The sequence below is a fragment of the Musa acuminata genome, chromosome BXJ3-1 (genome assembly GCF_036884655.1).
Source record: "Musa acuminata AAA Group cultivar baxijiao chromosome BXJ3-1, Cavendish_Baxijiao_AAA, whole genome shotgun sequence".
In the NCBI taxonomy this organism is placed as follows: Eukaryota; Viridiplantae; Streptophyta; class Magnoliopsida; order Zingiberales; family Musaceae; genus Musa; species Musa acuminata.
In genome coordinates, this window is record NC_088349.1 from 5,687,495 (window position 1) to 5,715,490 (window position 27,996).

At 37.3% G+C, this 27,996-nt stretch overlaps 3 protein-coding genes across 14 annotated transcripts; 1 reads left to right on the plus strand and 2 right to left on the minus strand.

The window, feature by feature from the left end:
* Nucleotides 1–2,390: 2,390 nt before the first annotated feature.
* On the minus strand, nt 2,391–10,231 carry LOC135629562 (chaperone protein dnaJ A7A, chloroplastic-like). The gene is made up of 8 exons (XM_065137102.1): nt 10,073–10,231; nt 8,732–8,909; nt 6,151–6,280; nt 5,949–6,006; nt 4,891–4,933; nt 3,863–3,911; nt 3,686–3,766; nt 2,391–3,585 (listed from the first exon to the last, which is right to left on the minus strand). Exons 2-8 carry the CDS (start codon nt 8,860–8,862, stop codon nt 2,737–2,739), a joined length of 1,341 nt encoding a protein of 446 aa, XP_064993174.1. The 5' UTR covers nt 8,863–8,909; nt 10,073–10,231; the 3' UTR covers nt 2,391–2,736.
* Nucleotides 10,232–10,603: 372 nt separating this feature from the next.
* On the plus strand, nt 10,604–19,143 carry LOC103984656 (aberrant root formation protein 4). Its single transcript, XM_009402208.3, has 14 exons — nt 10,604–10,792; nt 10,904–11,068; nt 11,149–11,298; nt 12,391–12,463; nt 13,681–13,859; nt 13,954–14,013; nt 14,094–14,247; nt 14,359–14,418; nt 14,535–14,809; nt 14,888–14,959; nt 15,731–15,808; nt 15,884–16,081; nt 16,596–16,647; nt 18,544–19,143. The coding sequence occupies exons 1-14, from the start codon at nt 10,682–10,684 to the stop codon at nt 18,762–18,764; spliced, it is 1,848 nt and encodes a 615-aa protein (XP_009400483.2). The 5' UTR covers nt 10,604–10,681; the 3' UTR covers nt 18,765–19,143.
* Nucleotides 19,144–21,540: 2,397 nt separating this feature from the next.
* On the minus strand, nt 21,541–27,268 carry LOC135629510 (large ribosomal subunit protein eL39-like). Of its 12 annotated transcripts, none has more exons than XM_065136978.1 (8): nt 26,980–27,268; nt 26,774–26,890; nt 25,146–25,250; nt 23,256–23,320; nt 23,086–23,181; nt 22,181–22,224; nt 21,967–22,070; nt 21,541–21,873 (listed from the first exon to the last, which is right to left on the minus strand). In XM_065136978.1, exons 5-8 carry the CDS (start codon nt 23,105–23,107, stop codon nt 21,825–21,827), a joined length of 219 nt encoding a protein of 72 aa, XP_064993050.1. In that variant the 5' UTR covers nt 23,108–23,181; nt 23,256–23,320; nt 25,146–25,250; nt 26,774–26,890; nt 26,980–27,268; the 3' UTR covers nt 21,541–21,824. The 12 variants fall into 12 exon arrangements, with proteins under 12 accessions (XP_064993050.1, XP_064993048.1, XP_064993052.1 ...); XM_065136976.1 differs by having other exon boundaries at nt 23,256–23,384; XM_065136980.1 differs by having other exon boundaries at nt 23,086–23,125; nt 25,146–25,286.
* Between the last annotated feature and the right edge of the window lie 728 nt (nt 27,269–27,996).

Below are 27,996 nucleotides of genomic sequence, written 5' to 3' on the forward strand. Positions count from 1 at the left end.
ATTGTAGCTGTTTGTTGTCTCAGAATTTGTTTCTCTCGAATTTAGGCATATCTTATACTATAAAAAGCTCTCAGTTCAGATTTGGTTATGATTTCTGAAGGGCAATTGTTTGGGTTAATGACTTATATAATTAAAATAGTTGATTTAGATGCCAATATACAATTCTGTTGTTTTCGAATGTGTTTCTCTCAAATTTAAACATTATTTTATACAATAGAAAAGCAGATTCAAGGGGGCATGATGTACACCTGATGTGATCTTGTTCTCATTGCTTTCTTAGCCTCATTACAAACACTTAATCTATGTGTACAAAAAAAACTAGAAGACATTCTAAATGAGTGATAGGAAATGCAATATTCTGAGATTTCATCTATACCCAATAATCATGAATTAGAACACTACTTACATATCCTCAAACTTTGAGGACATGTCATTTGTATTCTGTCATCTAATTGTTCTTTAAATTGTTTCTTGTTGCTTGATTTCTTTACTTGCCAAACTATGATTGTTCTTTTGAGACCAATGACAGCATATCCAAAACAGTGGGAAAGATTTAAGAATCAGCCCAAACTTCACTTGAGGCCTTTCTCATGGCACCCCTTGGTTCAGTCCTATACTTGCCCATTAAAGTTAGCTTCAGAAAGTATGCTGCATGTGTTTTCTTAAACAAGAATGTGAAGCTGTTTTATAGGGAGTGAATAATTGTGGAATGGATATTGGTAAGTTAGCTATCACATTTTTTAGTTTCCATCAGGTTCCATGAAGAACTGGCTCCTATCTTCTGGGAGTACCAGAAATCCATTTTCTATTGTTCACACAACAGCTTATGTGTAGTGTAGTATATGAAGTTATTGTTCAGAATATATACTAGTTATTATTTATCCTAATATTATATTTCAGGACAACTAGAAAGACCTGTAGGTATATTGTCTACATAGCAATTTCAGCAAAACCCCTACCAAAAAATGAAATGTAGTCATAAAGCTGTTCTGTCCCTGTTTTTGTAAAAGGCTACAGCTTGAAATCAGCTTTTGAATGAGATCCATAATTCATGCACTTGGAACTCCCTTCTGGGTTTGAATATTGGTGCTATTATGCATTTCTTGTGATAATAAATGTCCTCTTGTTTGGTCTCACAAGTAAGCTAAGCTGACTAAAAAGCTGTTCTCGACCTGTATGGTACTTTATTTGGAGATTTTGATTCCATCCACTTTTTAGCTTCCATTTCTGCTGTAGAATGGTTTTATTCATTGCCATCTTGTAGTCTAAAAATGCACCTGTAAGTGTAAGATATGAAGCCTGACTCTCAATTGAACTTTAAATGTCAGAAGGAATCATCATTGAAGTCACTATGTGAAGCTTTGTACTAAAGATTTATCTCATCAATGATAGGCAAATTGGAGAGTTTTATGTAATTTAAAGTGCCAAAACATCCAAGTCTTCTTATCATTTTTTTTGTTTCCAGATTGGAGAATTGTTGATCTAGAACCAACACCACCACTATGTGTAGGTTGAAGACAGGTTATCTCATGGATCTCATGAACCTGCAAAGAGAACTTGATACCAATAAAATATCATTCATTCATATTATTACTATAGGATGATACTGGATGTATATCGATGCCGATGAGATAATATTACCAATGTATATCGATATCGATACTGGATGTATATTATTACCGATGTATATCGATGCTGTAACGGTCCAGTGGGTCACTGAGTCTGATATTACACTGACATTGAAATCACAATTGGAATATATGATACCAAATCACCAAATGCTAGAGATGGTCTCCAATATCTGCCTGCCTTAAGTGCCTAAATGTGTCACATATAGGAAACTTTCTTGTGATCTGATGAACAAATCCATCCTTCTTCCCCCACAACAGTCATCATCCATGTTCTTTATTCTCTACTTCACCATGCAAAAGACTAGCACAAAAGCAACTCTAACCCATTTGCATTGCCACTTTCGCACACAACACAAGGAATAATCACCTCCAGTTCTCATGCATCTGTCATAGAGCAGATGCACACAAGCAATTCCAAAGTTGGATTGAAATCAGCATAAGATAAATGAGTAGGCCACCCAGATAACTACTCTTTCATTTGGTGGTAGTGGCAGCTGATCACTTTAACTAGAAACTATGAAGAATTTAGAAGATGAAGAAAGAATAATTTGGCATAGGTTGTCCTCATGCACCCATATGAACAAACATTTTGGTGCATGATTTGACCATCTATGAGACTGAAAAGAGCATGTCCTCTTTGTTGGATACATTTTGCATCATCACATAAAGAAAAATCAACAGTTAATAAGTGTATTTAGTCAGCAGGTAACTCTATTCCTAAGAAAAATCATTTCATGCAACACATTTTTGCCATCCAAGTGTCACCTTGATTTTACCATCAAATCCTTGCAAAATTTATGTGCTAGCTACAGATGATTCATATCAAAATGAAAGACAAATCTCATCCCTAAAAATATCAAGATGATCGATATCTCATCCTTAAGGTAGACAACATTTCCCATGCGCCATTCTTCAAGTTTATTTTATCTAGAAAACCAAACTAAAATGTATTACGGTCATAAGAGCCATTCCCCATCACTGAACATTTTGTTTTTCACATATTCTAATCGCATACGCAGTGGTCAACAATTCTGCGGTCTAGGATGTCATTCTTTAAGGTGCTGGAATGCTTCTGTATCCAATAAATGGAGCAGTTAATTTTCGACTATCTCCTGCTGTTTGCTGTCTTGGCCTTGCTCAGGTTGGCAAGCTCCTCAATCAGCTTCTTCTCTTCAGTACTTAAGCTCTTTGGAATCTCGACCTGCACACGAACCAACTGATCTCCCCTGGTGTTTGGCTTTCCAAGGTAAGGAACACCCTTCTTAGCCATTACCAGAGTGGTACCTGGCTGTGTTCCAGCTGGAATCTTCAGCTCCACCATTCCATCCACTGTGGGAACCTTCGTGGTGGTCCCTAAGATTGCATCAATGTATGATACCTTGCACGTGTAGAGAATGTTAGTTCCATCCCTCTTAAGCACAGGGTCTGAAAGAACTTCAATGAATACATAAAGGTCTCCCGGCGGGCCGCCTCTCCTTCCAGCATTTCCCTCTGACCGGACCCTCAGCCGACTACCAGAGTCAACTCCAGCAGGAACTTTCAGACTTATTCTCTTTGTTCTCCTCACACGACCATCTCCTCTACAGGTGTTGCATGGGGTAGAGAACTCACCAGTGCCATCGCAAGTTGTGCAACTCATAACCTGCTGGAATACACCCAGTGGGGTCCTTGCCGAAGACACAACTTGACCTTGACCTCCACAAGTGTTGCACTTACTTGGCTGAGTACCTGGTTTGGCACCAGAACCATCACAGGTTCCACAACTCTCTAGCCGTGTAATCTCTATCTCCTTTTCCACACCAAAAATTGCGTCTTTGAAATTTAGGATAAGATTGTAGCTCTCATCATCACCCTGCATAGGCCTGTTGCGAGCTGCTCTGGTTCCACCCATTCCACCCATCCCTCCCATGCCTTCAAATAATGACTCAAAGAGATCAAATGGGTTGCTGAAATCCTGCACTTGAAAAAAAAAGTTTAATAGAATTAGGCAAGAAATAGAGTTTATTGATGACTATCCTTCTGCAGAGTAAAGCCTGTCTCTAGCTGATACTCACCCCCATGCCCATGCCAGCACCTTTGAGGCCAGCTTCTCCATACTTATCATACAAAGACCTCTTTTCATCATCTGACAAGACCTGTAGCCAAGTGACTAGAATGTCGTAAAAGAGTATATTAAGATAGCTGCTAAATCTACTAGTTTGAACAAACTTATCCATGAGAAGGGGAATAACCTCATACGCGTTACTAATCTCCTTAAACTTTTGTTCTGCTCCAGGTTCTCTAAAACAAATAACATCCAGCAAAAGTTAGTCCCATCTCAAGTTTAGCAAATTTGCTCATATATGAAGCTGACAAAATCAAGAGATCAATGATGGAAACTATTTTGCATGATGACCTATTGTCTAAAAATCCTTAGCACACATATTACAACAGCTACCATTTTGGTCAATAATTGCTAAATAAAGTTACCTCCATCTTAAGTTTAGCAAAATTGCTCATAGATAAAGATGACAAAATCAAGAGATTAATAATGGAAACTATTTTGCATGCCGAACTATTGTCTATAAATCCTTAGCACACATATTACAGCAGCTACAAGTCTGGTCAATAATTGCTAAATAAGAAGAAAACTAACAGAAATTATGCAGACTGTCCAGTTGTCCATTAAACATTATCCTCCATCTGCTATTCTTTCTCTATTATTTGTAACTATTTTTGCTTCTTCCTTTTTGATTTTAAATGCTTCTTTCTCCCTCTCCTTGCTCGTTCACTTCATTTTCATACTAAGTGAACAAGCCTGGGTTTAGATTGGTTAATATGCTAAGGCACAAAACTGATTTTACATGTCATGCTTAAATTTTGAAGCCTCATTAGACCAGATTGTTTGTCATACCAGATAAATGCTTCGTTTTCATAAACATAATGCTACTGAAAAGAACATACCCAAAAATTGTCATCGATCTTTCATGTACAAACATTTTAAGTTTTTAACTAAATAATCAATTAAAATTTGCTGCTGAGAAATGCATTATCTGCACCCAAGTGAATGGACAGAATAATTTAGAGGGTAAATGTCTTCTTCTCATTTTTTATTGTCTTTGATACACACCCATATTTAGTTTTCTTCTCTTTTTCTGGGGATGGAGGTGGGTGAGTGGGTGGATGACTTGTTAATTGTTATTCTTTAATCATTATTTTCATGACTGAAACAAAACATGAACATAATGTGGCAAAACATACACATTATCTCTCTACTCACTTGTTCACATCAGGATGGTAATTCCTTGCAAGCTTCCTATAAGCTGCACACCAGAAGACATCAGCATACATAATCATGTGTAGTTAAAAAATAGATTAAAAAATAGATAAGCAAGCACTAGTTGACAGCTAGTCTAAGATTATGGAAATTAGCCTCTTGTTCAGTTGTTTAGGTAGGCACATGGTCCGCAACATACAAAAGTAAAAAAACGTTTTCAATGATTAAAATCTCAGTCAATACCAGTTTTTGTAATCAGTCAAACTGGTTCAATACCGGTACACCAAGTGCCAAGTGGCATACTAATATATATATATATATATCATGGTATCACTAAACAAATAACAAAAAATTAAATATGAATCAGTACCAACTTATATGATCTAGTACCCATCATTGGTCAGACTGGTAAATACCAGGTTGATATGTATTGGTCCAACTAGCATTTAATTCCTTAGTTGTTTTATTGCCTAGGAAAACATACTGATATAACTAAAAGTTCAGGGTAAACCAGTCTATGACTTCCAAGTGTTCCATCAGAACCATACAACCAAGATAGTAGAAGGTTGGTGGGCCAAAATAAAGTATTATTGTAAACTCAGACACAGTGAAACATGGATTGAGAAACTAATCGTATGATGTGTACTAATTAGTATTTACTGGTCCAACTAAGAATCAATGTCAGACCATATGATTTGGTATCATCAGTTGGTCTTTCTTTGTTATTTTTTAGGGTGATATTGGGCGGTACAAGTTGATATATAACTTGGTGTGCTGATACTGTACTGGTTCGGTAGATTACTGAAACTAGTATTGGACGTAAATATAGTTGTAAGATTCATCATTCAACAATATGAAGGTGAACAGGGAACATATATTGCGGCACTGTCATAAAGGGCAAGATAACAAAGAATTATTAGTCACTAGACAGTCTATTTCCTTAAATTAAATAAATAACAAACTTGCATCACAGGACCTATAAATGCAAAAGCAACAGGAAAAAACCCATAACAGTAGCAAATAGAAAGGAAAGAACGCCGAGTCTTGTGAGAAATACTTGCCACTTTTTATTTCAGATTTGCTCGCATTTCTTGATACACCAAGGACATCATAGTAATCCTGCAAAAGATGATACCACAGGGAAAAATGATCAAAGATAAATTTACATTTACATCAACATATAACTTGCCCAATCTATGATCAAATATTTCAACTTAATTATAAGGTTAAAAAACAATGCATTATAAACACAAATGCACTCACAGCAGCAGCTCTGACAACAAATCGTGCTCCCCTATTATGCCTATTTAGGTGCGGCACCTTATTAAATAAAGCTGATGAAGACACTTGGGCAAGAAAACTTGCAGGTGATGATGCCAGATTACTTGAAGTACTGCAAATATACAATAAATCAGTGGGTTTGAAAGGCTATAGATCAAAGTCAGACTTCATAGATAACAAAGACATAAGAAATGCTTTTTTCATTTGGTTAATTGAGTTCTTATCACAGTTTCTGATATTTACTAAAGGTATTGATCACTTACGCACTTGTATGGAATCAATTTTGACAGATTCAGCAAATCTGATTTGCTTTCATGTAGGCTCCATGTTTTCAAGTAGAACTCAATGGTCTCGGCTAGTTCAATTGAGAACTGAATTGAAATATCTCAATTACCAGAGGTAAATTGCTCCCTCATGTATTGTTGTCTTGGGCAATCACCAATTACATGGGTTAGTGCCTATGCACGACACCTGGGCAATGCTTGCCTGAACCACCATATATATACATAGAATACACAATCATATATATAAACAAATACATTTATGTATGTTTTAGTGAATATAACTTCACATGCACTGTATACATTTATATGCCACCTTAATATAATAATGACATGTATCGTACATGAATCATCCTTTGTTTTTAAATTTGATTACTGCTAGAAACCACAATTCATTAACATTTCCCAAGAATTAATATTACATCAATGGTGTTTCTACAAGAGAGAGTACATTAAAATGCTAATCATAAGTTACTGTAACATATATGTAGAGGTGTCGATGCTTTTGGTCTGCTTCGGTTTAATACAGCAAAGCAAAGACATTCACACTTGACCCAAGCTTCATGATCCCAAGTCCCAACAATGATAAAAGATTTCTGAATTAAAGCTTAAGCCATGTAAATAACTATTCAACTTAAGTTTGAGACAAGACTTTCGATTAAAAATGCAATTAAAATCAGGATCACAATCAAATTGGATTTAACCTCATTTTCAAGGAAACATATGTTTGGCACCAACAGATCAAAGCTCTTGAAATATATCTGATTTGTCTATCCAATGGGCAATCTTAAAGAAGTCAGGTAGGGTTAACTTGACTGGTGGTTTTGGGTCAAGATTGGAACCTCTAAATATATGTATAATTGATTTACAAAATGATGAGCTGCATTTGTGTAGGTTTGTCATTGGCCTGTAGCCTTGGCACTTGTTAAGTTACTGCTTCAGCTTTATGATAGGATTACCATCCAAAATTGCCTTCGTTACTGGAGTCTTCATGGGACTTCTTCAGTCATCTCTTTTCTCTTGATAAAGTCACATAGTTGATCTACTTCCAATCAAATTTGAAGTGGAAATGAGAAAATCAAACCAAAAGACCATATTTTTCTGGTTACAGCAAAAGAAACCTCAGATAAAAGTGTCCAAAATAAAGTAAAATGTTGAATCCCAAACAAAAATACTGCTGAATTTTTTTATATAATTCATGTTTTATTATAAAAGCAACCAAAAATGTAATGATCTTTGATTGTACCAAAAGACTCTTAAAATGGGAGTCACATGCTTTAACAATTTACTTCCTCAACTTGATCAACTTCTCGTTGTTAGTCATACTTTTAAGTCATTATTTAATAATGCCAACATTTGTCAAGCATGAAAAAAAATTCTTCCCTTTTCTCTAATGTTTAAACTTTTCTATCTTGTCTTCTTTGTTTATCCTTTTCCAATTATGGTTGAAACGAAAAATCAAAGCTGAAACTCAAACTTAAACTACTACAAATGACAAAATTGCTGAAATGTTTCATTCAACAATTGGCTGAAACAGACATTTCAAACCATAACACACACTATGCTGGTATCGTAGCGTGTATGGATCTGGGCCAAGTCTATGCACGTGCACATAACAAACACAACATGGCATGAAAGCAAGTGCTGTAACAGGATAATTACTGACATGCATACGTGCCATGGAAAGTTGAGAGCTAAACTGATCCTTGCAAAAATTATTAAAAAATGATAGAATGTAGTGCAAATAAAGGCATCTTAATCAGTAAATAACTTAAGGCTGTAAAGACAAGTTAGGTATCTAAAAGTGAAATTAAGAACTCTGAGGCCAATTCTGCCTTAAGATAACATAATAAATTCTCACACTACTAAAATGAATCCCATGGTTATAGCATTTCAACAATTTTTAGTGTAAAGAAGGAAGCCACACAAGCCACATATACAAGATTATAAGATTGATATTAAGAAACACAATAAAGAGAAATAGCTATATGTTTTCTGAAATTTAAACCTCATTCAACAACTGATGAAAGCCAAGGCCTATCATTTGAGAGTTCAAGTAACCAGGATGCCCTAGATAGCCCATACATACATTAAATATTCAAGGCCTCATGGCCAGTTGAGTACTAGAACAGAAGGACAGCTGAATTGTGCATATCTCACCTAATTGTATAGTTTGAATCTACAAATTGTAGAATATGTAGAGGTAAAAAGCACACCAACAGATACATAAGGAATATATTGCTCTTTCAGACTTAATACAAAAAGATGATATAGCTGCTTACACAATTTGAGGCATCAGCACCATTTTTGTATAATGACAAGTCTTAGCTCCTGGAGATGCATTTCTACATATCACCTGAGATTGCACTCCCAACCGAGGCACTGAAATCCCTTTACATGGTAAAGTTGCCATTGGACTGGTGCAGCCAATATAAGCAAATTCAACCTCCTTTTGTCTCTCTGCAATAGCAGATAGGATAATCAACTTTCTTGTATTAATAAGAATATAAAGATCACATTGTCATGACGTTATTATTTGCCTGTTGTGTTGCTTGTTTCATATACTCGTGCAAAAACACACACAAAAAAAAAAGCAAACATGTCCCATAATATTATGTTCCCACCAAGTTCCACCAATGACCTCTAGCAACACTTAAATAGTTTATGAACAATGATCCAGCATTAACTAGTTTATGCATCTAAGTCATAAAACCAAAAGTAACTCATACATCACACAACACAAAGTTCCCAGAGTATATGAGCTTCTTTATCCAATTGGTCAGGTCATTCCATGTGCTAGAAGAACTTGCTGAAATCTTCCATGCTCTTCCCAGAGTAACTATAAGGAAGTAATAACTTCCTTATATATTGGGTCAATGATTTAACCATTTACAGAGTTCACCACGTTTCCCCATCCTTCCGCAATTGTCTCAATACTTTCTCATCTTCTTCAGGATTCCAGATGAAGAAATTATGCACAAAGGTAATGTATCAGACTGCCCTTAAAAAAATTCCGAACTTACCTCCAAATTAGAAAATCCTAAACAGAACAAAAGGTCTCAGAGGTCAACAATTTAACCATTTACAGATATTCCCAATGTTTCCTCATCCTTCAGTGTCTCAATACTCCCTCAGCTACATTGGTGTTCGGATCAACTCATTATGCACAAAAGTAACTATATTAGCCCGCCCGAAAAGGACAAATTGGCTTCACACCAGATCAAATCCTCACTAATAACAATATTGACATCTCAGATTCTTGGCCCAGCCAAGAACCACCCGTACGCATCCGTCTCTCCAGTCTCTGCATTCACTCAAATACTTGATTTAGACTGCTCCAAAAGCAAATCTTCAGTTTACTGTCTTCGAAACCATTAGGAGATAACCCGTACATCTCCGACCAGGCAAGGAACAACAGTCTTGACCAACGACGAAGATAGAATACCACCAAAAAATTTTCATGGCCACCACGAAGAAGCTTTCAATATAGTAACCCATAGAAATGAATATCGTGAAGATTCAATACTAAAAGGAGGGGAAAATTCTTAGCATAGCTAAGAGCCTTGGCCCGCCGGACACCATCAAACCGATTTGGCTTCAGGAGAGGATGGAGGGCTCCATACCTAATCCAAAAGCGGAGGAGGCAGAGGCGGAGGCGGCGGTGGGGATCCGCTTCTCCCTTCCCTGGGGCAGGGGATCGAGGCCGACGAGGTGTTCGCGAACGCGATAAGAGGCCGCAAGGGAAACTGCGAGAACGGGTGCGCCAGGCTAATAAACGTATTAGGATCTCCTCCAATTCGTGCACCAGATCAATTTATCAAATGGCAGCCCTCGGTTCGGATCGGGTCGGATCCAATCGGAGGATCCCGTCACGGAGTCCCATCTAAAACCGTCCATGGGATCACCATCAGAAAATGCGAATCTTGATGCTAAAAAGGTCGGGCGACGCAAGTGCCCTGATTAATCTGAGCCGCTCGGATCAAGTTTCGGGCTGGTTCTGGTATCTTGATATTTAGACGGATCCGGGTTCGGACAGTGTTGGGAAAGACTTGGATTTTCGGGTACCTACATCTACCCGACCCGTTTAATTCGGACTTGGATCCTTGAATTGGGTTCGGTTTAATTTCACCGAATTGAACCGAAACCGAGCCAGATCGCGACGAGCGATACCCAAGGCTGTTACTCCGAATTGAACTCACCGCTGTGTCTGCTCGCCAGCGGACGCCGTGGGGATGGCGGCGGAGAGCCCCTCGGGCGAACTCAACCTCGGCGAGATCGAGCTGCAAGATCCCTCCCCTCCACCCTCTCTTCGCCTCAAGGCTGCACTCGATGCTTGCTCCAAGGTACTCCGATCCTTTGTAAACCCTAAACCTCGCACCCTTTCGCCTCTCCCTCCCGTCTTTTTCATTTATTCTTTCGGAAGCCTAACTTTGATCGCTTCCGTGGTCTTGCAGTCCTTTGAGTCTGGCGATCTCGGCAAGTCTGATGAGGCGGTCGCGGCGGTAGTGAGCTTCCTCGATTCGATCGTCGATCCTGGTAACGCCGCGATCGATGATGCCGTCGCGCAGAACGCACTTGAGGAGATCCACCACTACTTGTCATCTGCTTCGTCGAATCAGGTATCTTGGTAGTTCGTTTGAGGGGTTTGACCTTTTGAAACGATCGTATCTAGGGTCTAATGGGATGTTTTTGGATGCAGACGGTAGTTGAGGCACTCTCTCTTGAGCTCCCCAAGGTGGTGGTGAAATTTGTAGCTTTATCAGATCGTTGTCGGGAGATTGCTGAGAGTATTATCGACCATCTTGTAGCCACCTGTAGTCCACGGGACTTGCTGTCGATTCTTTGTGAGGTGAGGATCACAGAGTTAATCCTACTGTATCAATTTCGACAGTTTGTGATATGAAAATGTTACTGAATTACGCTTCTGGGATATTCATGCATCAAGGAAAATTTGCCTTGTTTTTTCATCTTAGAACACCTTTTTACAATGAAGCTCATTAGCAGAACTGATGCTAATGTAAATAAGCTGCTCAGTACCTGTTTAGCTGTAGTGGTGCCATTAGTGCTTGCTTAGTTTTGCAAATCTTGAAATTAGGATAAATTTTAAAATGTTTATCAAGTACAAATTTGAATTATTATACTAACTTATGTAAACTTTCTGTGTTACATCAAAGTTTTGAAGCTTTAAATGATGAACTTAACCAACATCCATTGATAGAAGAATTACCTGTTCATTTGTATGTTATAATATGTATATAACTGGGATTCTACCCACCATGCTTTGGAGGCAAAAAAAAAAAAGCAATTTCCTGTTTGAGATACATGATGTTAACATTGAAATTGGTTGATCCAGGACTTTCATCAAGGTTAATTAGAGTTTTTTGGCATTGTCAGTAAGCAAACATTTTTGGAGCTCAAAATATTCTTAACGAATTGTTTAGTACTTGAGTGGATTTTCTAGTGACAAGCTTGACATGTTTGAAAATTTAAATTATTCCAGAGCTGTATATATTCAAATAGTATGAATCTTGTCCAGATGTGCTTCAGATTATCAGCTTGTTTATTGACTCGGATGGTCCGCCTTGCATGTTGCGTGGTACATGACTGTTGGATTCTGGTAGTCACATATTTCATTATAAAGTTGTCAGGTTGGTTTGAATTGAAATATTTGGTTAGTTGCTTCACTAGAGATAATCATTTGATGTTGTAATATTCACACTTCATTAATATTACCAATGATGCAAATCTGTTTAAGTGTTTTTCTTTTCATTTTGTGGCTGTTTATATATGATTTAGTGTCACCCTACTTTTATCTGGTTGTAGCTGGATTATAAATTCTGTGTAATGCTTTTGACTTATTTGCCTGGTAGTGACGTATGTGATTTTTGTTTAATGCAAGCATGACATATATTGGTCCAAATAAATGTCTTAAATGTTGCAGGCATCAGATACCCAGATTAGAGTGTCGAAGTCACCAAGTTACTTTATTCCGCTCTTAGGTGGGATCTCAAAAGGTAATTCTTGCTGATGGTAATATCATGAATAATATCTGATGCACATTTGTGAAAATTAGTTTTATGCACTATATGGAGAATTCTTATCGTGCATGAATATTGGTGAGTTGCTGATGCATTTCCAGCTCTCTTTACTTCATCAATTTGCATGTCTAGTTTGTTGTAATTATATTCTTCAGTTGCATGGGGTCAATCAATGATGTTGTAAGTGACTTCTTTGGAAGATATTCATTAATTAGACCATGACAGTATGCAATCATAAACTTTATACATTGTTGCCATGAACTATGACATCTGGAAATCTACTTGTACTGCCATTTCGTTAAACCATTATTTTTTTCCTCTTAAAACACTTTCACTATGCTAAATCATTTTTGCATCTCTCTCAAAACACTTCCACTTTGCTAAATTTTTTTTGCATCTATCTCAAAACACTTGAAATGCAATTTTCATTGTTCTCACTTAACCTTTTAACTTAAAGTTCTAAGATTGATAATGTTGAAGTCTTTTCTGATCTCTTTTGCTATTACTATTAAGGAGTGGTCAAATCCTGAATCACCCCCTATGGATCTCGGATCCAGCTAGATGATCAAAATGGCATATGTTGACTTTGACTTCAATGAGTATAGTTAATCGCTGATTTTAGATCATTCTTTTCTTGGTTTCCTAGTAGGAAATTGAGTGGATTAGAATTTTCTGCTTTTTCTAATTATTTTTTGGAAGATTTCCTTTTTTAGTTTTTCTTTTTTTTTTATGGAGCCTTTAGATACATTTTTTAGTCTATTTAAATTTTAAACTGTGTATATTCTAACATTTAGATTGAGATCTCTTCACCTCTTGTTCTGTCAATTTGTCCTCAATTTACGCTAGCCATCTGTTTTTGTATTGCCCAGTCCTACTTTTACTAGGTACCTGTACTTTGTTTTTGAAGCATATTTTAAATAATGTAATGAAGCTTAGTCTATTTTATCATATGGTTCTTTTTGGGGATAGAGATTATATTCACTTTATTATATGTTTGTAACTAAAGAAAAGAGCATCATTTGAATGATTCCTATGTTTTGTATTCTTGAAGCTTGAGCAACTTTACACTAATTCAATAAATGATGTATAGAATCATATTGGTCATATTTTCTCGTACTTTATTGTTAGGCACCAAACCTAACGGGAAAAAACACAATTTATGTGTTCACTAATAGATTTAGTTGCTCTTGCAGTTTTTCTTTGTATACAGAGGCGTCATCTTGAACAAGTAAAGGCAGCACTACCTGCTATCCTTGAAGTTCTTTATGCTTGTTCTTCGGAGTCTGACGACGAAGAGAAAGATAACTATCAGGACTTATTTAGGACAGCGGTTGGCATTGGAACATCTATTCAAGCAATTTGTGGGAAAATGGTTTGTTTTTTTGACAGAAGAATCTTCATGCATTCATAGGAACTTATTGTTTATAATCTGTTTACATTAAATCATATCCCCGGACCTGCAACAGGTTGGAAGAAGAAAAGAAGAGCTACATGCAATACTTGGTCTTTATGTCCTGCAAAATATAGTTGAGTATCAACACAACATCCCTCTCTCTCTGTCTCTATGTTTTCTATGATCTGATAATACTTTCTAATGGTACTTTAGGCTCTTGTATCAAGAAGCAAACATGCAAATATTATTTCAAGCTACTGTTCACTTGTTCTGCGATTTTCTGAGTTGCTTCCCTTTTGTGGGTTCTCCTTTTATGGTCTGATAATGGGATCCGATGTCAGTTCAGCTATTGATGAAGTTTCCAAAGGTAACTATAGCTGATCTGATATATTTTTGTCCTTAGTAATGTCCTTGAGAAATTTTGCTGGTAACTATACATTAACTTTTATTCTGATAAATTATTTTTGAAGCAATGTAGAGGATGACAATGGCTTGCTGGCCTACTTTTCGTTGGCAGTGAATGGGGCAGCTCTTGCAGGTATATCTGACATGTTGGCCCTACCATTTGCTTCTTTGCTTTCCATAATCTTTCCGTTTGCCACTTGCTACATCGAGGAGTGTGATATTATTTCTTGATTTGATGTTGTACTACAGTTATATGGGGGTATATCAATAATGAAGTTGCAAAAGCTGCTGGGGACCAGTTGACGGCTGTTCTAGACAAAATTCGAAGCAATCGAAGTGAAAGGTGGCAAGTTATTGGGATGTTGAAACCTATACTTTCCTCGATAGACTATTCATGGGAAATAAAATATCATTGCATAGACCTGCTAGGTAGCATAATGGATGGAACTAACACCGAAGAACATAACAATGATAACGATATTGATTTCTCATCCATTATGCCAAGTCTCTTTACTACCCTCCAGGTACTTCTCGTTGCTGATTTGCATCTGATAAGCTCCTATTTTATTTATCATTCTCTTGATCTTTAGTGAGTATTGCAGGCTATCCAAAGGATCATGATTAGTGCTTCAGATGCCTCAATAAGAAAAAAAGCTTTTGCCACACTTAGAAAGGTATATTCTAAATGCATGATCTCTTTTCTACCTAACATGCTGGTTATCTACATTTGCCAGATGTCTACACTGGAGGATTTTCTTGTAATATATTTTGATGTGCTCTTATATGAATCCAAACCTTCTACCTGCTCGTAGTTCTTGGGTCCTATCATTTGGTTAGAAATGCTTATTGTTTAGTGGAAGAAATTTCATATGGGGGGCTTTGATCGGACCACATTGTTGAAGAAAAAAATATTTTGGATTGAAATAGTAAAGCAAAAATTTCTGATTTAACACTTGAAGTTGAAAGAAAGCAGAGGATAGGGATATAGGAGAGATTATTAAGGGGAATATTAGGATAAAACGAATAACAGGACATATGCCAAATACTGAAAAAGAAATCTAACATTGTTTCCTTTTATATGACTTGGTTGCAGTCTTCTTGTTCATCATTCTTCTAAACCTGGAACTAATATTCTTAAATCGTTCCTGAAATTTAATGACATAATATAGCAACGGCTCAATTATAAGTTCCTTTTGGGTATAATTTAAGATACTGCCAATGACTGGATCTTGAGATCCTTGCCAATAGCCTCAGGCCTATTTATTTTGTAAGATATATTTAAGATGCTTGTGCCTGCACAATCCATCTCAGTTAGTTGCTGTACTTGGTATGTCTACGTTTCTGGTATTACAAACTCCTAGCAGAAGTTATTTCAGTCGTCTTATTTTGAATTTTTTTTTCATGTTCCAACTATTCTAACAATTTTTTGTTCAATTATCATTCAGATAATTTCAGATCTTCCATCTTCCCATCGATTTGACATGCTAAAGGTTCTTATTACTAATAGCAATTCCCCTTCAATGGTGAGCTTCATTTAGACAAATATATGCTTTTTAAGCATGGATAGTTCTGTTATTGGAGTTCTCTACTTCATGCAGATTGCAATTCTTATTGATCTTGTGAGGGAGGAAATTGTTGCTGAAAGAAATCAGGGAACATCATCAGAAAATTGTCTAGACATTCATGTAGAGAAGAGAAAGGGACCGTTTTGGAGCTCTTATGCCCTTGACCTTGTGGGTCTGGTTTTGAAGCCTCCAAAAGGAGGTCCTCCTTCTCTCCCTGAAGATAGTGATCCGGTACTTCTATTTTCTGTAATATTCTCTTGTCAGGTTCCTGCATAAGTTGCATATGTGAGTTCATTTGATTTCTCATCCTTTTCGTTTGGACATAATCTGTCTGATTCTCATAGCTGTTAGAATAATAATCTTATTTGGGCGATGAACTTTTAGTTTAGAATTAGAAAATGTAACTGCCTAACTGTTCTGAGCTTCTTGACATTTTACCTTTTCATTTACAATGAACTTCCTCTTCTGTTGTGCTATCTGGCATTGATCATGATATTCTTGTGCTGCTACTAATAGGCATGTTTGGTAGGATATTTATGATCAAGTATTATGCATCCTTGTCCAGTTAAGAAGATTGATTTGTTGGGTTGATATAACTATGAAACTCGTCTTTTCCCAATTTAATTGCCTATGGGAATTCTTATGCTTGGATCCAATATCTTATTTCTTTAATGATAATATATTTGCATCGAATAGGCATTTCTGTTTATCCATTGCCATTTACACACATGTTTCATATGTGCAGGTTCTATCTGCTCTCAATCTGTTTAGATTTATTTTGATAATGGAGTCCACAGGTAAAACTACTATTTCTGTGAGTTACATGCAACTTTGTTGATAGTCTCTTAATCTTCATCGTTTGATTACATTAACAGCAAATCTTATAATATTTAGTCGTGTGACAACCATACTAATTGAACTGGCTGGTTTAATCATAGTAATTAATCTACCATGAAGAGTGTTGTAAAACATTTTTCACTTTCTTTTTAAGGATAATACTTTTTTCAACTTCCAACAAATTTCCTTGTGGATCTTCAATTGCATATTCAGTCTTTATCAAGGTTGATCATTGTTTTTGCTTAGTCTCTTAAGAAACATCTGGATATCTATTCTCTAACCTTCCGAGTTCAACTTGAATGGGCCCAAGGCAAGCAAATTTTTTGTAAAGATACTATATGGAACTTATGTAAAATGATTCATGGACTTTCATATTCTGGTTTTTAAGTTTCAGTTACTGAACCTACTGGTTTAAATTATTTTCTGACAGTAATTTAAAAAGCGTTAGGTGTCAAGGTCCAAAAACGCCCGAGGCACTAGGCGTTCTTCCGAACGAAGCGAGATATTAAAATATAAAAATATATAATATAATTAATAAATATAATTATTTAAATAAAAATATATTATTAAATTAAAAAATCGAGTATAAAATCATAATAGTATTTTTTATTTTTTAAATAAAAAATTATACTATTAAATAAATAAAAATTAATAATGTTAAAATTAAAATAATATATTATTAATATAATAAATAAAAATATTATTATTAGTATACAGTTAATAGTATTATGTTAATATACTGTTAACAGTATAGTGAGAAGACCGAGGCTGCTGAGGCAACGACAACGGTAGTAGGCGACAACCGTAGCTGGAGCGGGAGCGGCGAGCGATAATGGGAATGGGAGCGGGAGCTGCAAGCGACAGTAGCGGCAAGCAGTGACAGCAGCGGCGAGCGACGATAGCAGCAGCGAGTAGCAAATGTGGTAGCGGCGAGTAGCGGCGAGCAACGACAGTGGCAGCGGCAGCAGAGCAACGACAACGGAGAAGAAATCTCGACGGCAAAATCGTGAGATTTAGGGTTGGGGAAGTCGGGGAAATCATAAGAGGGAGCCTGATATTAGTGATTTAGTTGGTTTGATTGAACCAACTAAAGCACCGGAGACCAACCAGACCTAAAAATCTGGTTCGGTCGTCTGGTTTAACCCAAGCGCTCGCCCGAAACGCCCGGCGCTTGGGCTTGGGCGAGCGCCCAGGCGGCGCCTCTTTAAAGCGAGGTGCCTGGACATGAAACGAGGTGCTCGGGCCTCGCCTCGCCTCGCTCGAGCGTCTATTAAAATCATTGTTTTTTGATGAGCTAGCAAATACAAGATTAAGGCTTGTATTTCTTCAAAAAATATATGTTTCTAAATCTTAAAAAATATATGTTTGTAAATGCCATGCAGTGGAACTATGAATTAAATGTCCTTCATAGCACTATAAAGTGCTGTGTTGTATGCTCTACAAGCTTGGACTTGTCTATTATTTAAAATCACTTGTTCAAATGTTTGGATTTTTAAGTTCTTCATGTGCCTAAGCTTCTGAAAACTGTATGGGAGTATAAATGATACCTCCGGCATGCAGTTTTCTTCTATATGTCTCACATAGTTTGGTTAACCAACAAAGTCCTGCATCCGAACCTTTTTGTTATCAGCATCTTTGGTTGTTTTTTTTTTCCCCTTTTCGTGAATCTAAAAGTCTTCATTTAGATCAGATCATGTTTGCATCACACTCAATTCTGCAATTACTTGATTAATTCCTCATCACATGAGGAATTGGCTTGTATGGACCATCTTCCTTTCAGCTGTTATTGTTTTCTTACACTTCCTAGCTCAATCACAGGAAATATTGTTTTCTTACACTTTCTAGCTCAATCACAGGAAAAACAAACCACACTGGTGTGCTCACGAAGAGTACCTTGCAAATGGCCTACACAGAGTGGCTTCTACCTCTTAGAACACTGGTAGCCGGCGTTTCGGCAGAGAACGAGAAGGATGAAAGCGAGCTTGCAGATCACATTTTCTGTGCCTTAAATCCTGTCCAATTGGTACTCTACCGTTGCATTGAATTGGTCGAAGACAATCTTAAACATTCAAAATGAAATTGGCGGTAGCTTGTGCAGAGGATCCGCAGCTGATTTCCACTTACTTTCACTGTGTGTAAATCACAAGATATGACGGAACAATTGCCTCAGATGTGATCCAGCAAGCGTGTGCTGAAGCTGCTATGCTAGCACAGCAGAATGATCGGATCTTGCTGCAAGTCAAGTTAATTCTGTTGCCGAGAGTGTGTCATGGTGGTATCCTCTGCTGCTTCCTGTCAGATTACAAAGGAATAACTCGAGCTATGCAATTTTGGGCATCATCGGCCACCAACCCAAGATCCTCCTCGAGAACCCATTTTTATTGGAAGAGTCTGGATTAGCACACGGTACGATTACTTCTAATGAAAAGCGCTGGTCATATTACTTGCTTTTGTCATGTTCTTGTTTCCGAAGTACTTAATTATTTTACATTCAGATTCTATTTCTTTGAAATGCAGCATCCTCCACTAACCTATCTTCACTCACTTGGATAGGTTTGACTTTAAACAAAATATAGAATGGGTCCTTTTAAATATACGCTGAGTTACGCATGAAATATTTTTTGAACTGCATCCTTTGATGCAAAGGAACCATGAAATATATTCCTCAGCATATCAGCTGATTCTAGTTGCATCATTTTGGAGACTGTGAATGCCCTTCATTCCTGCATTTTCTTGAATGTGACTTCATTCATCTACCTCCGGTTTGGGTAGCCCATTGGTCATGTGTCGAAATGTACAAAGGCGCATTTTGACTGCAGAAACTTAACGACTGTATTTAGGTTGAAAGTAGTAGCAATAACTACCCGAAACAGGAAATCTTATCTGTCGCAAAATGTAAATGTGGTTATCATTCTTCTACTCTATAATTACAACCCTACATTTTTATGGTTTACTAAAAGGACATCCGCCATTTCATACCGTATGGCACCCCTACTTGTTTGACGCGGCAGCGATCGTACTGACATGTTGCATATTTTTCAATACATTTGTACCAATCGAACAAGAGTCCCCATATGGAAAGTGGGGATCGATGGACCATGGGAACGGGCAGACACATCGATCTGGTTGAGTTGTGATAGTGGCCCACCTTCGATGACTGTCGGTTTTAGGCCACTTGGATCCGATGGGATATCATGACTGCACAGAGTGCCTATATATAGATTCTTGGAGGAGGATCGGACTCATCAAACCAAACACCACCGAGTCCTGTTGGAAGGTGATTTGGAAGCTTAGGGTGATTCCCAAAGTACAGGTTTTCCTTGCTCTTCCCCATCATATTTGTCAGGTTGGCTGCCCCTTTGTTTTGGAGTATTGACAGCTTCTGCTAGCTAAAATGCATGTTTAGTTCTTAGAGGGCTTTGAGTAGGGAGGAACGGAGGATGGAGAACGCCTTGATCTCGTTGTCAACTCCCTTTGGATCCTGTGAAACCACAGAAAACTAACTTCTGTCATTTTGGCAACCACAAGACCCAGTTGAAGCCTTCTTGGTGCTACCTGTTAGCTTACACAGGTGAGGATGTATATTTCTCTCGGTCAAGTTCGAGGGAGATGAAGGTCGTTGGAACCACGAAGACTTTAAGACGTCAACTTCAAAATTTTGACCTTTACTCTTAAGAGTGATGCTTCCTTATCCTGGATGAACATTTTTGACAATACTTCTTGTTACCTATAGGGCAATTTGAGTGACAGTCTTGGGCTTTAATAAGGCAATCCTGACCAAATGTGGTTTATTATATAGAGAATGTAACAACAATGCACATTCTCCAGCTACATATGCTAGCTCTAAAGGGATTTGCCCTCATTCATGTACTTTGATGCTTAATTAGTAATATGCATTTGCTTTCTTCAACAAAAAAGGAAAATGATTCTCATATAATATCCATCATATAAAATGGACTGATTTCATGTTTCGTATAATCATCCTAAACAAGGTTATACATATCATCCATTGTAGGTAGATCTTTTTAGCATCCCGATCTCTAAACTTAAAAAATTTACATTCGAATCCTTATAATTATGATAATAAAACATCTAACTCTATTTATCTTAAGACCATCGATTTTACCGACGGAAGCACGAAAACGATGGACAATAAAATAATTTCAACGTCCCAGTTACGATTTCAGAGTTGGTGGATGACAATGCCGCTAGGGGACCACGGGTGACTGTTATGAATGAAGAGGGAAAGCGACAACAACAAGAGATGAGTCAAAGGGAGAGGAAGAGGGCGACGCGGATGTCGACGCTTTGCAACGACAAAAGGACCGCTCAACATCTGCACTAGCACCGACATAGATGCATAGCGCCACTCGACATCTACACTGGCACCGATGAAGATGTCGAGCGACCCTTTCGTTGCTTTTCATCTACGTTGATGCCGACATAGTTGCCGCGCAACGTCGACACAGATGCAGGGCATCGACATTTGCGTCATCCTCTTCCTTCTCTCCCTTTGCCTCACCTCTCGTCGTCGTCAGAACTGGGACGTTGAAATTATCTTTTTGTCCATCGTTTTCATGCTTTCGTCGAAAAATTTGTAGCCTTCTCAAAACTTACTCTTTAACCTGGCAGAGGAACACATGATTTCTAGGTTTAATAGGAAAAGTTATTAAGATACATGACTCCCCAGATATAGCTACACAGCAGTGAAAAAAATCACAAACCACAACAAATTAACTAGAAATGACTTGAATAATTGAACTGAAGAACTAAACAATGTTAGTAAATGTAGAAAACTAGTAAATTATATGTAAAAATAACACCATAAACAATGAATACTTAGCACTTGGATCAAATCAAACTGATGAATCTGAATCAAACTTAGCACTTGTTTCATGCATCAAAATCACACATTAAGATTTATTTTCACATTATGGAAATTTTATCGAACCAGCATCATTCCAATAGATAAATCCAAATAGTTAAACAAATGATCATCCTCCTCAATCTCTTCGTAGCAAAATCAATCAAAGACCGTGAGAAAGAGCTTTTTTCAAGGAAATATATCGATGATAATGAAATAGTCAAGAAAGGAACTCAATGTCTAAGAGGGTGAGCAAGGAGACCTAGGGCGCCCTCAAAACCCTAGTTTTGTGCGACGCCAGTGCCTGCGCTTGGCGTTGTACCTGAGAACAGGGAGAAAAAGAAGAGTCTGAGCGACTCGAAGCTAAAAGAAACAGGAAAAGCAAAAGGGGGACGGGGGGAGATAGGGAAGTGACCTGATGGTGTTGTCGGTCCTCATGCGGATCCAGTGGGGAATGGGGCGGTTCTGGCGCATCTTCTTCGCCAGCTTCTTCTTGATCCTGAACGTCTTGTGCGACGGCTACAAAGACAGAAGGGCGAGGAGGATCAGGACGCAGATGAATCCGAAAAATTAGAAGCCCAAAAACAAAGAAGACACCTCGGCGAGAATCGAGGGAAAAAAAAGCATACCATCTTCCCCGCTGCTCTTCTGGTCTCTTCCGGCAGAGCAAACCCTAGCACAGAGAAGCAGCGAAAGGCCGTGCTTTCGTATAAATATATGTGATTAGGGGAATTTTGGGCTCTAATTAGGCCTCGACTCGTTACACTCGGCCTTCTTATTATTTAAGCCTACTTAAGAACGCCCCCAGTAAAAGAGTAATGCAACAATCTACACTATCTTCTCAATGAGAAAAAGAATAATGCAACAAATTGTTGCATATATTTCTGATTTACTTTAAACGTTGCTAATACCCTTTTAAAACTCACAATGAGCATAGTAATTTCTGTTAGCTACAGTAAGTCAGTCCCATTTAATTTGAATTTTCTGAATGAGTATTTTCGGGGGAGAGAGATGTCAAGATATTATAATTGAAGGTTTCTGTATATTGCACCAAATATATATATATATACTTGAACATGTTGTTTGTGTTAACTTTGGGAGAGTTATATACTCACTGAACCTATAAGATAGGCATAGTTTCACGAATTTCCCACAGCAATTCAAACAGTAAAAATAAAATAACAAAATAAAATAATGAAGACTAATAAAAATTCAATTATAGGATTAGATATTTTAAGTCTTTTTATATAAAACTTATTATTTGGATTTAATTAATAACTCGATAATCACAAATATTAACTATCACGTTAACATATGAAATAATCAATGACTGAAATCATACACTAATCATGAAAAATTAAAAATAATTTTTGTCTAACCATTTTTATTAGAGCAGTAAGACTGTTTATATTGATCTGAGCTTGGCGCATCAGGTTTATTTTTTTTATTTTATATGACAGCATTTTTATTTGGAATAAAAAGGAAAATCTACAATAAAAATAAGATGCGATTCGGTCTGTGGAACCCACCATACCTTTTAGAGCTACCTGCAGCATGGACTGGGCTTACTCGGACTGTGGTGACCAAGCAAAAGAGGAAATGATAAGATTCCTTTGTTGTACTGATCTCACTGTTCCAGAGCAGAGACATGATACACCAAAGCGAAAGAAGAACGAAGAAAGAGCAGGGTGAGGCGATTTTTACCTGTTCCCTCTTGTGTAGCAGTGACGGCCTTTTCCTAGTGCAGCAGAATCGACATCATTTGGTACCTTGACAGCAGAGAAGCGAGAAGACACGGGATTTGAGAGTGCAAGCGGATTAAGTCGATCGACCCTACAACACATACAGTTTGGGGAGAAGAGGAGGACAAGAAGTAAACTCCAGTTTGGATCATGTTATCAGGTTATCATAGAGTAATGCTGTTATACCAAAGTTACCAGTGACCTGAGTTCCTACCTCATACAGAAGCCTCAACAAAGACTGATCTCAGCATAAAAAGACCATGATCAGAATTCAACAATAGCAATTAACACCAAATCTTCATTATACCCATTTTCTGTCTGTTATATGGATCTTGTGTTGTCAGTTAGCCTACTGAAGGCAACACTTCCAAATAATCAAATAACAACAATGTTCTTTCTCTTTGTTTTTTGTTCAAGTTCATTTTCATCTTCCATGACCTCTATAAGAGAAAGGTTGAAGTGGTTTAATATCCCCTATCATAGTTCTTAAACATTGCCAAAGATGTCTAAATTCTTGATTGGCATCATTAGCAGTAGTGTGCAATCATTTCTCATTCTATATTTCTGGTTACACCATTTATCTTGATAGCCTCAGTTAGATTGTCCTTTGTTTTTTTAGTATCTTAATTCCTAGCATCACAATATTTTAGTAATTAATAATCTTTGCACCCTTGTTTGCCAATTAATTTCCAAATTCCTTGGTACTCTTGTTTTTGTCTTCCATGTTCTTATACACACATCTCATGTCATAAACATGATTGTATGAATTTGTATCGTTGGACTAGGCCCAAACTAGAGGAAGGAGGAAGGTCAAATGACAACAGGTAATTGACGAAATATTTGTATTTATATCTGCACCAAATTCACAGCATTGTAAACACAGCATCCATCATGAGTGTTATCTAGTAAAATGAAGAGGATCAAGCAACAACCAACAAATAATCAAGAGCATGCTCGTGGAACCAAGAAAGTAAGACAAATGGCATGCATAAGCTATGTAAAAAGAATTTAGAACAATTACCAGTATGTAATCGATAAAGTATATGTATTTGTATCCGCACCAAATACACAGCAATATAAATTGGAGTATCTGACATGTGTGTTATCTAGTAAATGAAGAGGATCAACCAACAACCTCGAATACTAAGGACATACTTATGGTACCATGAAAGTCAAGACAAATGGTATATATAAGCTATGTAAAAGAATTAAAACAATCACCAATAAAGTGTAGGGAAAAAGAACAAGAGGGTATCGTAGGCTTGTAGAACAAACATTATATAAGATGATGGAAGGAGATCTAAGGACCACTTATGATCTACATTAAACCATATTGCAGTGAGATGGACTCAAAAAAGAAAGAAATGTCAAATAATGAGGATGTAAGAACACGAATCAAAACAAAACTATATCCCATTTTCAAATATAACGATTCTGGGACCTGTTGTGATTTTTGGACTATGGATGAAAACAAACAAGATGATGCATGCATCAACTTATTGGTGGTTGCCTGTTTTTCTGCATTTGCAAATGCAGCAACTGTAAACCCTTATTTGGTTTATCGCATTTAGAGTATCATATGGACAAAGTACAAAGATAGAGCCAAATAATGACTTTCTGTATTAATACATTTTGTCAATGTCATCCTGCAACCAATTAAGCTGGCATGACAAGAAGCAGCTTATGGCATTAACAAATGCATTCGTATGGGGCAAATGCAGGATCCAAACAATGAAAACCATCAGAGGTAGACATGCACAAATCGAAGAATCCAAATGGCTAAAAACTGATACAATGTGAACAGCAAGTTTGATGCTAGAGACTAATATAGAACATCAAAAAGATTACTAACCTCCAAACTGTCGGTTATTGGTGAAGTATGTTGGTGGCTATGTAGCCATTTTCGGGTTCTCATATGTTGTAGCCATATGAAAGTTTCATTAGAGATAACATTGGCCTGTTTTGCAGTGGAATCAGGTGGAGATTTTACAATCTACATTGTTAATCACATTACAATTGTTACAATTAAATAATGCTGAATGGAATAAGCAGTCAGAGAACTACAAAACTCTACACATCTAATTGTAACAAAAAATCCTTAGCAGAATGTAACTAAAAGTTATTAGATGAATCCTTATCTGTTGCATAGCTCCAGACCAAACAAAATCTGATCTAAGGGACATATTTGCAAAACATCCATAGAGTTGGTAAATCCCAATCCTAAGTAATTCATTGTAACATCTCTATCAGACAAGTATCATTTAGCAACTTACCATTGCTAAAAACATTGCTCATACATCAATGCAAGCAACCTTAACCTGCGAGCAGAAAAATTATTTTCATGACAAACCTTACTCACCTAGATCGCAAAGGAACAACTTTAATATGACACCAAGGCCACCCTCTCATCCATCCCAAAAATATGTACCAAATTAGAAGTGATCAAAGCATGACAGATGCATTTATTGTTTTGTAACCCAAAATTACCCTTAGCTCAAGGATACTATCATGAATATAATCATCAACTTTTAATAAATAACTGAACTGCACTAAAGTGCTTGTATATGTGAAAATGTAATAGCATAACAGTAACATATTTAAACCAAAGGTAATGAAAAAGGTAAGAATGTAATGACAAATAGTAAATGGCAGCAAGTAAGACAAAGGTGAGTGAATGCGTGACCAACAAACTATTCTAACGCTATTCGGACATTAGCTTGATTGAGAGTAGTGAGAACTATTATATGATCATTGCTACCACATTCAAATAAGGGCTAATTATAGATTAGCCTTGTAATTAACTATCTTTAGCATTCTGGTTCTTATACTTTGAAAAACAAAATTTAGATTCTTATATTTATAAAAAAAAAATATTTAATCTCATTTTTCCTCACGCCGTCGAGTCAGTTGATAAAATTATTACACGTGCTCAGAGATTAAATGACGACATGAAGAAAAACAAGATTAAATACTTTACTTTCATAACTATAAGAATCTCAATGTAATTTTTGAAAGTATAGGACCGTAATGCTAGAGATAGCTAATTAAAAGGAGTAATATATAATTAGCCCTTCAAAAAAGATATAATTAGCACTTACCAAATCTGACAGCCCTGTCAAACTTATGTCCAAGTAGAGATAACAATTAAATAATACACAGAAGTCGATTGCTGCTTCTATTTCCAAATTCCGAACTTCATACTCAATCCAGATATGAATGAAGCGAATCATACGACTACATAATTGTCTGGAATTTACTAGGACCATCATCTGCTTCCATATCATGTCTCATTCTTCATGCATTCCAGCAACTTAAGATGAACAGCAGAAACGTTACCATTCTTGAATAATGTTAACGAGCTTGGTACAGATATAACGCATAATGCATCGTTCGTGCAGATCCATGCAGATGAATTCAGAACATAATGATGCCAGAACTCCGAAGATAAACTAAGATGCAATAGACAATTCTAGCACATACCAAATAACTATTCGAATCATCCACATTTGGGAATCCAGTAAGTAACTGCTGCCCGCTCCCAGAACCATACGGCACATCGAGCGAATGCAACCGAAACGTCGTCCTCTAGTGCATCAGCTTAACCACACTACCGTAAGTAATCTTCCAAACAAAGGGAGAAAACATATATGACGAGACAATCTAGGGTGAGGATGAGATCCACCAACCTCGACGCCCTCTTCGCCTCCGCGGGGAACTCAAGGCCGAAGTAAAGGAAGATAGAGAGGGCGAATTAGGAGAAGGCCATGAGGAGGAGGAGGAGGATTAAAAACCAATTCAGCTGCCAGAACGGGAGGTCGTCGCTATCGAGGGGAGACCGGGCAGGCGGCGGTGTGGCGGAGAAGGCTGCGGAGGCCGGGATCCTGCGGCGGGAGAGGCCCTGACGGAGCCACGGCGACTGGGTCACCGCTGAGGGGGAGGAGCAGGCGAGGGCACGAGTCTCTCTTTTTCTCTGTCGCCATCGCTGCCGTCGGTTACCTGCTTTCTGTGCTTTTGGGCCCGGGAATGTTGGGCCACATCAAATTGTTGTTGTGGCGAATCGTACAGTGACGCGTGGCATCGTAAACCCGCGGGATTTTGTACCGTGTCCTACCATTGGGAACAAAACGACAAATAAAGTGTTATTGGATCGGATCCAATTAGGATCCAGGTCCAAACCCGAAAGGATCCACACTCGGCTCGTAAGTGCATCATGAGATACCGTCAATGGGTTTCTCTTTTTTATTCATTTTACGTACTGGTATTTAGTTTACTTAAACCAATTTAAATATCTGTTAGTTAAGAACTATTTATTTAAGTCAAACTTTGGGTATTTGTCTGTACGTATAACTCAAATCAGATTCCTGTTGTCGTTCATGTCTGATTCAGTAGTCCGCTCCATCTACTAATGTCACATAAACTAAGTTCATCTTTGTTTATGCGAACTATCGACCATTATAATCAATATTATGCGATAACAATGCAACCGACCAAGTATCGACATACAAAACTGACTAAACATCTGATTTGATATTTCACTGAATACAATGCAATATATAATGTTTTTTCTCTGTAACACATGCATGTCAATAGTCGAGTGAATACGGTGATATAATAATTAGGAGTTACACTTGACCCCCAAAAACAAAGCATTATGAAGCAAATACTATAATTTAGATCAAAATAGCAATTTTCTTTTACCGTGA